We start from the raw sequence: 15,725 nt of genomic DNA, 5'->3' as shown, positions 1-15,725 counted from the left end.
GATGTCATTAAACTGCAGCTGGTTGAAGCAGGTTTGGTGGAGTGCTTACTTGAGATTGTCCAGAAGACTGTGGACAGTGACAAAGAAGATGATATTGCAGAGCTTAAAACGGCTTCTGATCTTATGGTTCTATTATTGCTTGGAGGTAAGTATGGGCTGTCACTATGTTCTGCAAAGCAACAGCAGATACTTGTAATGAAGTTTGGCTGCTGAATTTCACTATTTATTAATTTTCTAAATAACCTAGATGACCTGCTACCCACCAGGCAAACATTTAACAGGTCAGATTTTGTCCCTCTTTGCAGTACTGGATTAATTGTAGTGGAACCAGCAGAGCTTCAAAAATATAAAGAGAAGTTTTGCTAACAAACACTTTGGCTTGCTGACTCTCTGTGCTTTTTTACCCCAGATGAATCCATGCAGAAGTTATTTGAAGGAGGAAAAGGCAGTGTGTTCCAAAGAGTACTTTCATGGATTCCTTCCAATAGTCATCAGCTACAGCTTGCAGGAGCACTGGCTATAGCAAATTTTGCCAGAAATGGTAAGAACATGCCATAATAGCTTATGTAAATTTTTGTATGCCCCTCTATCATGCTCTGTACAGCTAAGAACTGTGTTGCAGTAAAGCTGCCATTGAGTTTACAGCAACATCACTAAACTTTACAATCCACAAAAGCATTAAGCGTACTTTAAAAATATTATTTTGCATTTTAGAGAGGTATAAGGGGTTTCTGCCTTCTTCAGTATTTCTGCTATCACTCTTGTAAGTTTGTCATAAGCACTGCAGTTGTCACAGATGATGGTCAAATTCTTGACAATAAAGTCTAAAAAGGAGCAAGGAAATAACCCTTCTATTCTTAAGAAGCTATTGTAAAAATTTTGGTAATAATCTTCCCCTCACAAGTGACTTGTTACATCTCACACAGACGGAAACTGCATCCATATGGTGGATAATGGCATAGTTCAAAAGCTGATGGATCTGCTAGACAGACATGTGGAGGATGGAAATGTAACAGTGCAGCACGCTGCACTGAGTGCTCTCAGAAACCTGGCTATTCCTGGTAAGCCTCTCTTTGCATTGCTAACTACGCAAAGGTGAAATTCTGTTCTCTCACTGTGCCCCCCAGGGAATGTGGGTGGTAGCACTGACTGACAGTTCTAGAGGCAGGTCAGACTGCTGCTTTTCATTCTGGCCCATCACTGCTTTTATGTCTGTTGCACAGCAGTTGAGACAAGCAGTTCTGAATACATCACAGGCACAGTGACTGTCCCTTGCCACTTTGATCCCACAGTATCCCCCACAAAGAAAGGACAGCCTTGTAATTGGCGATGAGCTGAGGAGGCTTTGAATATGATTCCTCAGCCCTTTTTGTCCAGAGCACTGCATATTTATTTTTCTTTTTGCTTGCTTCATTTTTGCAACCTGTCTCACAGCTGAGGGTCCCCACCTGAGAACAGTGCCCACTTTGTTAAAACACTGCATCTTACTTAAGACTTTGAAAATAGCCAAATCAGAGCTGGAGGTAGACTGACAGAATAGCTAGCCCATTGCAATTAGTTACTGTTTGTTGGCAGTAAGCTGAATGCTAATTTTGTCATTTTTAGTAACTTAATCTGTATGAGTTTTAATTACCCAAGCATAAAGGTAGAGCACACGCACGAAACAACAAAGCAAATCAGTAACACTTGTGTATGGTTTCTTGTGCTAAGCCAGAAATAACCCTTTCATCAATTTAACCTTATTTTCCTGTTTTCAGTTTTGACAAATCATAATTTTAGAAATGATCATGCATACATAACTAAACCCACTGAGGTCTAGCAGTATTCCATTTGCTTACCTTTCTCAGGTGGGTCATTCTTTTCACTTCCGTCAGCTTCCTTGTAGCCTATGCTGAAGGGTGTCTGCCAAAGACCTACATAACCATCCCTGTATATTGTTAGAAAGAAACAAGCAAGTAATAACTGACCTCAGTGATGAGCTCTGTGTCAAAACACTATTTTAAATACCTAATAGATACATTTTTCCAAGTACACTACTGGGCAAGGTTTGCACCTTAAATGCATTTCAGAGAGCTCTGTGAAAGCGGAGAACATGGACTAGTGGAAGGAATGAAAGAGAGGTTGGAGAGGGGAAGAAGGCAACAAAAGACAACAGACTCAGGCCACAGTGTTGTTTGTATGAAGTATTGGAACTGGGTAAGAGGTTATTCTGCTAATTAGATGCTTTAATTCCTTTGCCTATGAGAAACAGAAGAGTGTGGTTGGGACTCAGAGAAGTTTCCTCATATCCGGGGGCAAGTGTTAGCCTGGGCTTCTGCCTGATTCATTTTGTGGAAGATACCTTTCCTAGATGAAAGGGAGGAGTCTACCCCTTTAGGCAGTGCTCAAGCTGAACACAGAAAGTTAGATGTGCATACTAGGAAAAAGCACTTAATTTCACAGGAACCGTGACATTTTTCCACAGCACAGTATCACCAGCGCATACTGCTCCTGAAGTCTGTGTTCACAACCTTTTTTTCAAACCATATATGAAAATTTGCTTCAAGACCAGCTCTGAAATGAACTGCATCTTCCAGAAATGTTTTTGAGATCAATCCCTGTTCTTTATTCATGCAGTTGTAAATAAGGCTAAGATGCTATCAGCTGGCGTTGCAGAAGCTGTATTGAAATTTCTCAGATCGGAGATGCCCCCCGTTCAGTTCAAGCTGCTGGGAACATTAAGAATGTTAATAGATGCACAAGGTAAAAATAAACTGTTCTCTATGTATAAAGTGATTCTCTTTGGTTCAGTCTGTGATATGCTGCCAAGATTCTTAAAAGAGAGAAGGAGAGTTTTTCTAAATTTCATTCCTGAAGTTATGGAATAAATCTAATACATATGCAAAAGGAGAGGAATATGAGTTGATTTTTTTCCAGAACTCCTAAACTGACTACCAGGGGCCCTTCAAATTGGTGTCAAATGCTTATTTACTTTTGAATTTCTTTACACTGTCACAACTGTGTATTGAGGTGTGAGTGTTTTGAGCTACCACTCCTATTTTGCTGTTTACTTACTGTGTTCCCTGGCTGTACCTCGGTCCTTGGAACAGGATAATACTCTATTAATTGACAGACTGCAGTTCCAAAAAGAAAAAACAACTTGTTCCAGGATGAGAATTTATAAAATCAGAAGTCTGGTAAAAACCAGAAATAGTTCATGAGGTAAATTAGCTGTATATTTATTTTTTACTCAGTCCTACACATTTTTTCGAAAGATCCATTCTAGTTCTAGCAAAGCTATTGGATGTGAAATAAGAAATTTTTTAAGAAACTTAAGTGACTTACAGTCTATCGTCAAACCTGATCTAACCTGACCACAGTGCTCCCTTCTGGCAGCAGTCCCTCCTAGTTTTTAATTCTTGAGCTGGCTCAGCTGTAGGGGTGTGATATCACCTGTATTTTCTCTGCTCTTACTCAGTGCCCAAGCTTCATTAACTGGGCTGGTAAGTAGTTTCAGAAACAGGATTATGAATGTTTTTCTGGTTTGTTTGTTTTTCATTTTGACTGGCCTTACTTGTTTCAATGCAAACTAGACTTCCCACTGGTAGTGCAGGCTAGTGAAGTTCTTCTAACTCTCCAAGTTAGTAACTTTCAGCTTGTTTTTCTAGCACTTGCTTTAAAAAAGTGACCACCTTTTTGTTGTGTTGTTGGCTCCGGTATCATGTAGCAGAAGCAGCTGAACAGCTGGGCAAAAACGTAAAACTGGTGGAACGATTGGTGGAGTGGTGTGAAGCCAAGGATCATGCAGGTGTGATGGGAGAGTCCAACAGACTACTTTCTGCACTTATACGACACAGCAAATCAAAAGTAAGTTAGTGGAAAAAGAGGTCACTTGTTAGAACCAAGAGTTACCTGTGCGCTTGCTGTTGGTAACCAACCCTCCAGCTTCCAATCCTTGTAGCGAGCCAGCTTGGGTATTCATGTGTTTCATCTCCTCTGCCCAAGGCTTAACTCATTTTTATTTTTAATGTATTCTGCAGAAATTCAGCAAGCTGTATTCTGTATGTTTTAATGATGCTATATATGAAGAATCAATGAACTCAGTTGTTAGGATCTTGCTATGTATTTATATAAAACTGAGATCCAGAAATAGTCTGTCTCCCTGCTCTTCATACAGCATATTTCAGAGTTTTGAGATTCAGATGGATCATTAGAAATGATAATTTATTCCAAATTCCAACAGAAGCTTGTTTGTATATGGCAAAATGTATAACATTAGGAAAAATTCGTCGGCCCCTCCCATCACCTTCACATCAATCAAATCTCTTTACCTAAGCAATCCAAGTCCACCGTTCTTGTTCAGCTGAGTATTAGACAAAGCAGCCTTATAAAGGACAAACACATCTCCTCTGGAGACAGGCTATTTCAGGCTCAGACTTCCTTTAGCATGTTCACTGATATGAAAACAGGCTGCATTACTGAGCTTAAACAGCAAGTGTGATTTGGAGAGCTCAGACTGTAACAGTGATCTCTTCATTTATCCATGGCATTTATGAAGTGAAACATATAGTAGGGGCCTGATAGGTACTGAGCATCTCCAAGAACAAATCAACAGGCCTTACAAAGATTTAAGTCTTTGCTGATTTCTAATATCACTGTCTGTGTCTAATACCCATTCTCCATTTTATGTTCAGCCTCTAAAACTGATCAGGCTTCATGTTCCTGGTTCTCACTTTTTCTGTCCCCCTCCCCACAGTCCCCAACATGCACACATCGATGGCAAACACCACCACAGATGTAAGACTTAATAAATATTCTCTATAGGACAACAGAATCCAATTCTAAATATGGAGACATTACTGATGAAATCAAATAGATATCAAGGCAGAAATTAACAGCAGTATCACAGGTGAATTAATTTTTGTGGGGTGCATGTACTCACAGAGGAAGTTTGACATGAAAAGGATAACAGAGCTTAGAGGGTGGGTTTTTTTAAGCTTTTGCTGCCCTCTAGGTTTGAATATGAGTATAGCTGCATAGTTCTTCACAACATCAGGTTTGAATTTGGCTTTTAATTTTAAATGCTTTGGGATAATATTTACAAAGGCAACAGTCAGTTTTAGTCATTCTGAAAAACTGGAGTAGGTACCTGTGATTTCAGCACACTAGCACCAAACCTGCCATCTATTCGGTACTGCCTTTTAAATGGTGATGTTCACCTACAATATAAAAAAAATTTGATGTCAAAGATGCTGATTGGTTTGTAAGACTCGTGTAGTCAAAATTCCACACCAGTTCAAATAGAACTTAGCAGTTCCCAGATTGTCTCAGCCTGAAAACTAGTTTGGAGTTCCAGCAGAAAATCAAAAACAATAAAATAAATTATTTCAAGTACAGAAAAATATAAAAATACTAAAATGCTTGCATACACTATGTCATTTAAAAAGAAAAAAAATGTTTTAAATGTGATATTCTTGGGTCATTAGGCTTTCATTTGGGCTGCTAGTATCTTCACTATGATTTTCTAAAAATATTTTAGTCTTCAAGGATTATGATTACATTATGTCTGTTTCCTTGCATAAACAATGCTACTGCAAAGACTGTGCAAGGACTGAATAAAGAGTTCATTCTCAACACATATGTCTGTTTATCACTTTTGGCTTGTGGCTGATGTAAGAAAGGGGGATGTGTTTTAAATGGAAATTTAAGATATAGATGAAAAATTTAAATAATATTATTGTTTCAAGAAATAAATGCTACTTCGAACCTTTGTGCACTCACAGGACAAATAAAAAAATAATAAAACCCAATCCACATTTCCTCAAACAGTTTTCTTTCAGCATGCCAAGTTACCTGATTTTTCAGGCAAAGATATTGCAAGTATTTTTAGGATATAAGATGGTGAAAACATGAGGTGCACAACCACTTTTGAACTTATAACTAACAAATACCTGTGAAGACCAGAAGTCTTTATTTATCTTTTGTCACATAAGTTGGATCAAATTTTGGACTTGAAAACAGAATCCCAGCTGTGTATTTTTGATCTGCTTTAGACACTTTTTAAGTTCCTAGATACTGGGCAGCAGTGCTGCACAACAATTCATTTTAACATCTGGCTTTAAAACAGAAACCAACTAATTGGTGTCCCATACCTACCTTTTCCTTACCTGATTTGTATTTGAAGAAAAAATCCATATTAAGAGACCACTGCTCATTTTTCTGTCCATGTCTAAACAGCTTTTCAACTACACCATTTCTGTTACATAGTAAGGTATAATATTTGTGATATCACCTCTTTGAATATTTTGAAGAAACTCTGAAAATTCACGGAGAGAGATGAAGCATTTAATAACTTTATTATAAATATATTTTTGTGTTTCCTTACCATGAGTATAAAGTTTGTTGGATACATTGAACCCCTGTATTTGATGATTGATGGCACAGTATGAGAACTTGAGTTACATTTTATAACCTGGAAAAAGAGTTCATTAAGTGTGTCTTAACTTAGTTATGGGGTTATCTGCCTTGGTTTAACACCCTGTATCTTACAATTGCAGAGCAGTAACAGATAATATATAGGCCTGCATGTGTGTACATTGATGTATGAAGTAGTTCTATGTGCATAAGGCCAATGAATACGCTTACCCAAAAATAATACAGCTTTCCTGACAATTCCCTTATTTAATACAGTTTGTATGCAATGCAGAATTTTTTCATCTTTGCTTTATTTATTTTAGGATGTAATTAGGACCATTGTACAGAGTGGTGGCATCAAGCATTTAGTAACCATGGCGACCAGCGAACACGTAATTATGCAAAACGAAGCTCTCGTTGCACTGGCATTGATAGCGGCTCTAGAGTTAGGTGAGTATCCCAGCAGTTCAGTCCACCTGTTTCCTTTCCAGTCGGTGCCCAAGAGAAGCCAGAGGGAGAATGCAATGTAGAATAGCCTCCTTCTTCCACCTGCCTTTCAGTATTTTCCATGCAGACGCAGACACGCCATCACATTATGCAGAAAACTGGAGAGTGCTGGTTATACAGGATAAGCTCCATCATTCTGGTGGGTGGTGGTGTGATCTAGAAAGGCCTTCCAGCTTAACTTTCAGATTTGGGGTAAAACCCAGAAAGCAAACATACCTTAGACTAGAGACTATATGTCCTGACCCCGTTCCTGCACAGGAATGTTAATCTGTTTCTGAGAGAGCTTATCAAAGTGAAGCATCCACTTAGCTGATAAGTAAGAACTAGAGAACACACGGATATGGTTAATGCTGCTAACATGTCTTCATTAGATTACCCAGAAATAAGTGCAAGAATTGCCATATGAAGGCAGACATGATTCCAAGTCTTGACCTGCATTTATAGTACCTCTGCTTTTCTAACAGGAAAGTAAATGCTCGACAAAGGTTTTGTTTATCCTATTTGCTTACTTACTAATTACAAAACTAAACAAACAACCTTAAATATTTTTGTTCTTGATTTCATCTCTTGCCATTGTGTACTGCAGGAATGCTGTGTTTAACTTTCAAAACACTGCCAATACATCAAGGAATTGTTTTAAATAAAAGGAAAGATGTTCCTATTCACATGAATAATCTCTTTGTGTTGTCTTCAGGCATTTAAAGGTTGAGCCCAAATTCAATACATGTATCTTAGAAAGCTACAGAGGCAGTAATTCAAATGGAGATCTTGAAAAGTTTTCCACAGACTTTATAGTGACCCTGAGTATCCTCTACCATGGAATCAAGAACTACACAATCTATATTTGCTCAGACAGAATTTCCAAAAGCAAATTCAGGCAATGGAAGTCTTGAAAGCTGAAATATTCCAGGTGTTGGCCTAAATGGCTAGAAAGCCTCATGGCTTCTCAATCAGCTTACTGCACATTAAGACTGGATTTCATCATTAAACTCTGTGACTTTTCAAGCAGTTAGACAACTTCACTTTTTTATAGCAAGAGCTGTGATTCTTGTCATCATACCATCAAATACGTGCTCAAGTTTTATACCAATGAGTTATGTACCACACCCTCACTTTCACTCTGGTGAGAGATCGTGTTTCAATGAAAGGATAACACATGGAAGCGTCAAAGCAAGTGGCACTTCCAGGCTTATAAATTTTCACTTGTATTTCAGTCACTGCTGAAAAGGATCTTGAAAATGCTCAGCTTGTTCAGATTCTACACAGACTGCTCTCAGATGACAGGAGTGCTCCAGAAATAAAATATAACTCCATGGTGCTGATCTGTGCTCTTATAGGATCTGGTGAGTATTCAGGAGAGGCTGCTTCCCAAGATTTATGTATGCAATACAGTTCTTTCCTACAGCTGAACACAGCATCTGCAAACACACTGTGACTGGTTCTCTGTTCACAATGGGTATAGACACAAAGGTTCAGTTTACTCTGACTCTATAGGGTCTATCTATAGTGTCAAGAATAAAGCTGTTAAGTCAGTTTTGGATATTAACTGCAGAAACTTAACCCTGGCTTCTGCAAGATGCAGCTAGATCAAATTTTGACAGGAGAGAAATGAAAAGCATTTAAAACTGTATAATATCAAGTTGTCTTTGCAAATATGCATATCACAAGAACTTAATTTTCATTTCTAGCTGCAAGTTCTCTGTAATTGATGTGTGATAGTGCTTCAGGAAGGATCCTTGCATTTATGTCACTAGGAAGACTCCTTCCCTCAACAGCCCTCACATGTTCAGCCTAGCAGGCACAATATGCATTAACACACATCAGTGCTGGACACTGTAAACTCTCAATTCTCTGAGCTTGCCCACTGCTAAAGGTCAGGCTGTTTACAGGCTGTTGCAACTTCCCACCAGTGTGTGGGCAAACAAAACAGACTACAAAACAAAAAAGAGCAAGGTGTCATGGGAAAATTACATTCAAGGTTTCAAGAAGCTGCTACATCTCTTTCATTCAGTTCTTTAAGAAAGACTGAATCTGTGGAGGGAGAACAAAATTAATTCCATAAAGGTTTAGCTATTTACAGACAACTAAGATGACAAAGAACTGGAATAATTACAGAAAGGTGGAAAGTCAGAGCTGGAATAATTACAGAAGGGTAGAAAGTCAGAGCCTGTCTGCACATCAAAGTGTAAAACATATGAAGATTCTCTAGAGATTAGTTTACAGCAATTCAATTAATAGATTAAAAGTTACCACAGTTAAACTTGTGCTGCCTCTGTAAACAAAGATTATTTTTTTACTTAAACAGAGTTCACCAGGCCCACTGCAAGTGTAATTTTGGAGACCTGTACAGCCATGCAAGTGCATATTATATTCCTGCCATCTTATACAAATACTTGGTTTTAGAGAGTATACACATGCCAGTGTGCACAGATGGGGCTCAAAATTTGCTAACAAGCCTCAGCTCATAGTCAGCACTCACTTTAATGGTAAGACATGTAAACTTAGTTGTTACTCACAACCTTCTTGAGCCATTGCATGCTTGGGACTATCCATGCATTTTAGAGCAGAAGCCTTTTGCCAAAGGTTCACAGTCAGCTTCACTGTCTTGATCTTTATTTCCACTGCTTCCAACTAAAATAATCATCTTCAGAAAATCTGGCTGACAGTTACATTTTTCCTTCCTGAATCTTGTTACCTGCAAGCCTGACAGAGTTATTTAAAGTCAAATACCTGTCTCTTGTCCACCAGAGTACAGACAGTCTTATCTTAGTGGGGTATTTCAGGGTTATCTGAGTGGCAGAGTTCAGTCTGCCACTACACTGTAAGCTGTGCCTAGGCATAAGGCTCCTTACCCTGCTCCCAGAGAATGGACAGCAGCATGTCACTGCATTACGCAGCTGTGAAGTTAAGGCCTGGCATTTGACTGACCCAGTGTTCTGCCCTGCTTCCTGATAGACATACTTGTGTAAAATCAGTAAGGACACAAGAATAACAACTGAGCAACCCTGGTATTAACTTATAAGTTGGGGAGTTACTATTTTAACCACTGAGAGGAGGATCAAGAAGCTAATTGCTCTTTACATGGGAAAATACTAAAGTACACCTCTTACAGGTCTGTTGCCTCAAAACTGTTTTCATTACCATCCTCACATTGTGAGCCACATTTCCTTATTCTACTGTGAACAGACCTGTGTAGTTAATTTTAAAGTAACTGACCCCAGTAGAGTTCTGTAAAGACTAGAAGCAGTTCCATTCGTTTAATTAATAGTTTTGTTTAATTCTCCAGTGACTGCTGTTGTTACTATGCTTTGTTATGGGGTATCTGGCATCATAGTTAACTTGATGTTGCCACCATTTGTTTGTTCACAGAATGGGTCAAGTGGGAAGGGACCACAATAGTCCAACCTCCCTGCTTAAGCAGAGCCATCCTAGAGCACATGGCACAGGATTGCTTCCAGAAAGTTCCAGTGAGGGAGACTCCAGAACCTCCATGGGCAATCTGTTCCAGTGTTTACCTGCACAGTAAAACATTTCTTCCTCATGTTCAGGTGGAACTTCCTGTGCATCACTTTCTGCCTGTTGCCTCTTGTTCTATTGCTAGGCATCGCTGGTTCTCTCCTTCATACCCTCCCTTCAGATACTCACATACATAAATGAGTTTCCTTCTCTGTCATCTCTTCTCAAGGCTGAACAGGCCCAGCTCCCTCAGCCTTTCCTTCTGAGAGATGTTCCAGTCCCCTAATCATCTTTGCTGCCCTCCACTGGATGCTCTCCAGGAGCTCCATGTCTGTCTTGTACTGAGGAGCCTAGACCTGGACAAAAGCACTCCAGATGTTGCTTTATCAGGACTGAGTAGAGGGTCTCTTGACCTGCTGTCCATGTTCTTCCTAATGCACCCCAGGATAGTAATAGCATTCTTGGCTACAAAGACACACTGCTGGCTCATGGACAGCTTTTCATCTACCAGGATACCCAGGTCATTCTCCACAGAGCTGCTTTCCCCAGATCAGCCCCGAGCCTGTGCTGATGCCTGCGGTTATTCTTCCCCAGAAGAACTCTGCATTTGGCTTTGCTGAACTTCAGACGGTGTTAAGCAGTAGATACCTATTTTTATGTGATTCTTTTCATCTGGAAGTTACTCTTGGAACTGAGTGAACGGATAGGGAAAGAAAAATGAGGACAATGGAAAATGGAAGAATCATCCAAAGCAGAGCATTCTTAGCTAGCATAGTCTTCTGTAGGCAAGAGTCTCCATGAAACTGGATGTTAACAGCCATGGTAAAAGCACAGTGAAAGGCCTGGAGAAAGCAGGAAGTGCATACATAGCATAAACAGCCCAACAGCTTCACTGACATCAGTCTGTACATACAAGTTCCCAGCAGCATGAGAGGTTCCAACTCTTACACAGTAGGGGTTAATTGCATGAGAACTAAAAACATGTGAACAACAAAGTAGGTAGGCATGGGAACAAATGCCAAAGCTTGCTTAAAAAAAAAAAAAAGCACAGCGTAAAGCATAGCTATCTGAAACAGGTGGTTGGGTTTTCTCCTGGGAAATTCAGAGATTAGGCCCCCAGCAATATGTGGAAAGCAAAATTATATGAATTTGTTGCTGAGTGAGATTTCACTAGAGAGGCATGAAACAAAACCAACCATTTAAATCAAAATTGTGAGATGTTCAGAGTACAGAGCTTTGAGAAAACTCATCAAATTTCTTTAAAATTTGCTTAATTTTATGAGTTGCTCCCAACCTCAATTAATACAGAAAGTAGTAACATGCAATCCAGGATTAGAATCACCAGTGTCTCCTAGTTTTGAGTAGAACATAAGCACTGCATCCATATGCACAGCACTGGGCAATGTGCTGTGTGTTGTGTTTGCATTAACTTCAGAGCTGAGCTGTAAAGGGACAGCAGTGACCAGGTGGTGACACATCCATTAAGGACCCATCTCACCCCCACACAACCAGTAAGAGTTGACACACACAAATGAGCATGGCCAGCTCACTTGGTCAGGCTAGTTTAAAGAATAAACCAAAATAATGTTTTCACTAAAAATACTTCCTAAGCATCTGTTCTGGAAGGCAATCCAGGTGGATATTCTTAAATGCTATGCAGCAGGTTCATCATTCATCATTACCTGAAATCCATGGCGTTTGTGTGTGCTGGAGGCCCTGAAAAGTTGTATCTCCATCCTCAAAGGCAATTCAAAAAAGTAAATAACCAGGTTATGCATACTAACAGCTGTGTGCTTGTGTATACAGGGTTTAGTAGAAAAGTTTTTCACCGTCTTCTTCTGCCTGTCTCATACAAAGCATTGTTTAATATTTTTTTTTCAGAACCTCTTCAAAAGGAAGTGCAAAGCATGGCGTTTCTAGAAGTTGTATCAAAGCTCCGGAGCCATGAGAACAAAACTGTTGCCCAGCAGGCCTCGCTAACAGAGCAGAGACTTGCTGTAGAAAGCTGAGGAAGGTCTTGTTTCCAGTGCATCCCATCACAGATTTCACCTTTGTCCTCCGTCCTACTGCCGCTCCTGCTATGTTTTCCACTGTATCACTTGTGCATGCGTGTAACATTCCCACACAAATTGATGAACTGCTGTAGGTACCCATCAAAAAAGGTTTCTACAAATTCATAGGTGGTGTTAACATGAACCTGTCTTCACCCGTAACTGTTCTACTTGTATTCTTGTTGCTTGGGCCACATAGTAGAATGTGCATGTTGTAGTCCTATGATGATGTAGAAGTGGTACTACACAACTGACTCTTTCCTCATGCCCCCTAACTGCATAAAAATGTACTACTAAATTAGGGACAATACGAGATGCAGCAAGTCCAGACTAGTGTGCTGACCATAGGATTAAGAAGTAAATCTAGCTCAATTTTTGGTGCTTTGGAGATTCAGGTTTGAATGCAATGTACTGCTGCTCATTCACTGGTCTTGCCTATTAATGTTGAACTCGTGGTACCTAGAGGTAACAAATAAAAATTTCAGTGCTCTCACTTTACCCTGTGGTTTGTCCTTTTTTCTAATCCCACGCAGAAGCCGTAACTGCACCACCATGCACTGGTGAGTTCTTTTTGTTCCTGGCTCTGGCCTGATGCAATCACTGCCTTTCGGCTGAGCAGATACAAAGGAAGCTATTCCAACCCCTTTCACTCTGTGTGCTCACACAGAGGCACTGTGTGGCATAACAATCATGCATTTTAGCAGCAATGCATGATACAATCCTTATCCTATAAAGCCATGTGTGTATGAGTGCTCCTGGGCTCGCTTGGGATTGCTTCTTTGTTTACTAGGCGGTTTTTATAGATGGATTTTTAAAGGAATATCTTGCAGCAGCTGTTAAACAGACACCCATCAAGTAATAAATGAAAGATGCAAGAGACTTCCTTTTTCTCCTTTCCTAGGTAAGGGAGATGGAAAATTGCCAGGCTGAGCATCTTATCTAACAACTGCTCTTTTGTAGGTCTATAACATGCCAGTGAGCAAACCAGCAGACAGCACTTTGGCAAAACCAGGAGCCAGTTGGGACAGCAGTTTCCAACAACCAAGCAGATGTTATTTTGGACTGTGTGATACCATTGCCTAGCTTGATCGAGCCCACCATGCATGAAGGTCATAAAATCTGTAACATTTAAAGTGAATTCCAGTGAATGCCAGAGCTGAAGTGCCAGCCTCAGAAGCTTCAAGTTCCTTTTCGTACCAGCAGAGGCAGCAAACCCCAAGTCCAAGCACCTATGATATCCCATGCCAGGTAATTGCAAACCATTGCTTTTGACCTTCACAAATTCACTCCCCAGCTCCATGAGACCACTGCCTATCCCTCAGATACTGTGACGGGAAGACGCCAGTCACGAGGGTAAGGGATTGTTTACACAAACTGGGTATGAAAAGAAACTTGCGTTCAGTATACTGTCAGCTTTAAGCTCTTAGATTGTACCAAAACACAGCAGATGCTACAGGAGGTTTTACCCTGCAGAGATTCCGCATCCATTTAATCTGGTGCCAGAAACATGCAGAAAAATACTCCAATACCAAACTGCACAACAGCAAAAAAAAAAAACCAAGACAACAAAACAGGCATTCAAAAAGTTGCTAATACTAATAAAATAAAGCCACTGACAGAGCACAGAGCTGTCAACACAGACCAGGAACTCATGACATCAGGCTCCAAATAACACAGAACCTCTGCACTGCTGCTGAACATAACCAGCATATTTACAATCACAGCTCACAGGCCCTCACAAGACCAAGTTTCCTCAGGCACAGAAACTCTTTCTATTGACTTAAACAGAACCCAAAGTAACATTTGAAAGGCCAATTATCAACAACCTGCCTGGTTCTAGAAAGAGACTATTCCTTTTGACATTGGTATAAACTGCAAGTGCTTACACAAACTGGTTGTGACATTGACAGAATTCCCATTTGGTTGTCTAACTGGAGCTGTGGTTAAAGCATTAGCTCTGTTCTCATCACCAAATGTTTATCAGGAATACCACTGTCACAGCAAGCATAACACAGGCCAATGGTGATACCCTACTTTCAGATGGTTTCCCTGGATGGAATATGAAATGACTTACATTCCCAGATAAAATCTGTGCTGAGCCTAGGAAGGAAAGCCCACATAAGGGCAAAGATGGGCAAATGTCACAGTAGAAGGAGGTAACTGAAGCGACTATCTAGCCAGACAAATGCTGTGCTGTCCTGAGGCATGCTGCAGCCTGCAGGTCACTTCTGTGTAATTGGTAAATCATTTCTCCTCTGAGCACCTTTAAAAACAAATGGGATTTAAGGATGTTACTATCACACACATTTCACTACTCACTGGACTGAAGTCAAGTGAAGTGAAACTGCTGATGGTAATTCCAATTAGATGTTTACTAGCTAGATTACATCTAAGCAAAGCTTGACATCTGCTACTCAGACTGTTTCTATGATGGCAGTGCCAGACATGGAGGCCTTATCTTTGTCTTAGTGCGATCACAGCCAAGCCAGAACAATCCCTGTGGCCACACCACAGGGCAGGCAGCACCTCCCTTGAGTGTCGCGTTCATTGGCATCTGTGCAGATTTTGCAAGGCCCAGCAACTCATTGTCAGGAAGGTGAACACATCCACCTGTTTCTACATTTTAGTGTCCTTATTACAAGGAGAAGCTTCACTGTGGGTAAGGCACAAACCCCAACAATACTGGCCTTGCATCCAGAGCATCCATTGGAAAGGGTCATTTGTTTCAAAATGGTAACTAGCCTCAACTTCAAGAACGAGTGCACAAGTCTGTGAAGAGTTTGACAGATGACAGGGAGCCACTTCTAGTCTCCCTCTCCATCACGGAAACACCAAGTCTGTCGTGTCTATTAGGCAATTCCATTGGCTTTTCTTCTTTTTTGTAAACTTTTGGTCATTCCTGTGTTTATGTGTCATCTGTCCCCAATTCAGATGCTAATTTTGCCAAATAATTTCCATACCTACAGATAAATGTCATACACGTGAAATATGCAAAAGGCTTTAGACTTCAGTTTGGGTATAAACATGCTTTTAAACTGATCACAGTGCCATTTTGTGTACAAAACCTAGAGGTTTTGAAATACTTCTAAAAAGGAGTCTGCTTCCTCCTCTATCCAAAGTAGCACAAGACAGCATTACCCATTTTTACCTGCAAAATAATGTAAGCCAGTTCTCAATATTTCTGTTTAAGGATATGTTGCACTTATTTGAACTTTTGAAAAGGAAGGTGGAAACTTCATTTGTCTAAATCATGTAAACAGCAACTTCTGAACACACCAGGATCACCAGAATAATTCTGGGGTGAGCACAGCCACTGCA

General features: G+C 40.1%; 1 protein-coding gene across 8 annotated transcripts in view; it reads left to right on the top strand.

Moving 5' to 3' along the window:
* RAP1GDS1 (Rap1 GTPase-GDP dissociation stimulator 1) overlaps positions 1-12,905 on the top strand; it is an 89,476-nt gene extending 76,571 nt beyond the window's left edge. For 5 of the 8 annotated variants that reach the window (XM_083861451.1, XM_083861449.1, XM_083861452.1 and 2 more), the window contains 9 exons: positions 2-145; positions 410-541; positions 927-1,061; positions 2,617-2,742; positions 3,707-3,846; positions 6,717-6,843; positions 8,115-8,243; positions 10,270-10,448; positions 12,238-12,905. In XM_083861451.1, the coding sequence (XP_083717577.1) occupies positions 2-145; positions 410-541; positions 927-1,061; positions 2,617-2,742; positions 3,707-3,846; positions 6,717-6,843; positions 8,115-8,243; positions 10,270-10,448; positions 12,238-12,276 (1,151 nt within the window). In that variant the 3' untranslated portion in view covers positions 12,277-12,905. The remainder of the gene's footprint in view (position 1; positions 146-409; positions 542-926; positions 1,062-2,616; positions 2,743-3,706; positions 3,847-6,716; positions 6,844-8,114; positions 8,244-10,269; positions 10,449-12,237) is intronic. The other 3 variants (XM_083861453.1, XM_083861450.1, XM_083861456.1) reach the window with 1 other exon arrangement.
* Positions 12,906-15,725: the final 2,820 nt, after the last annotated feature.

Source organism: Zosterops lateralis (assembly GCF_965231275.1).
Source record: "Zosterops lateralis genome assembly, chromosome: 5".
Taxonomy (NCBI): Eukaryota; Metazoa; Chordata; class Aves; order Passeriformes; family Zosteropidae; genus Zosterops; species Zosterops lateralis.
This window is presented reverse-complemented; position numbering and strand designations above follow the sequence as displayed.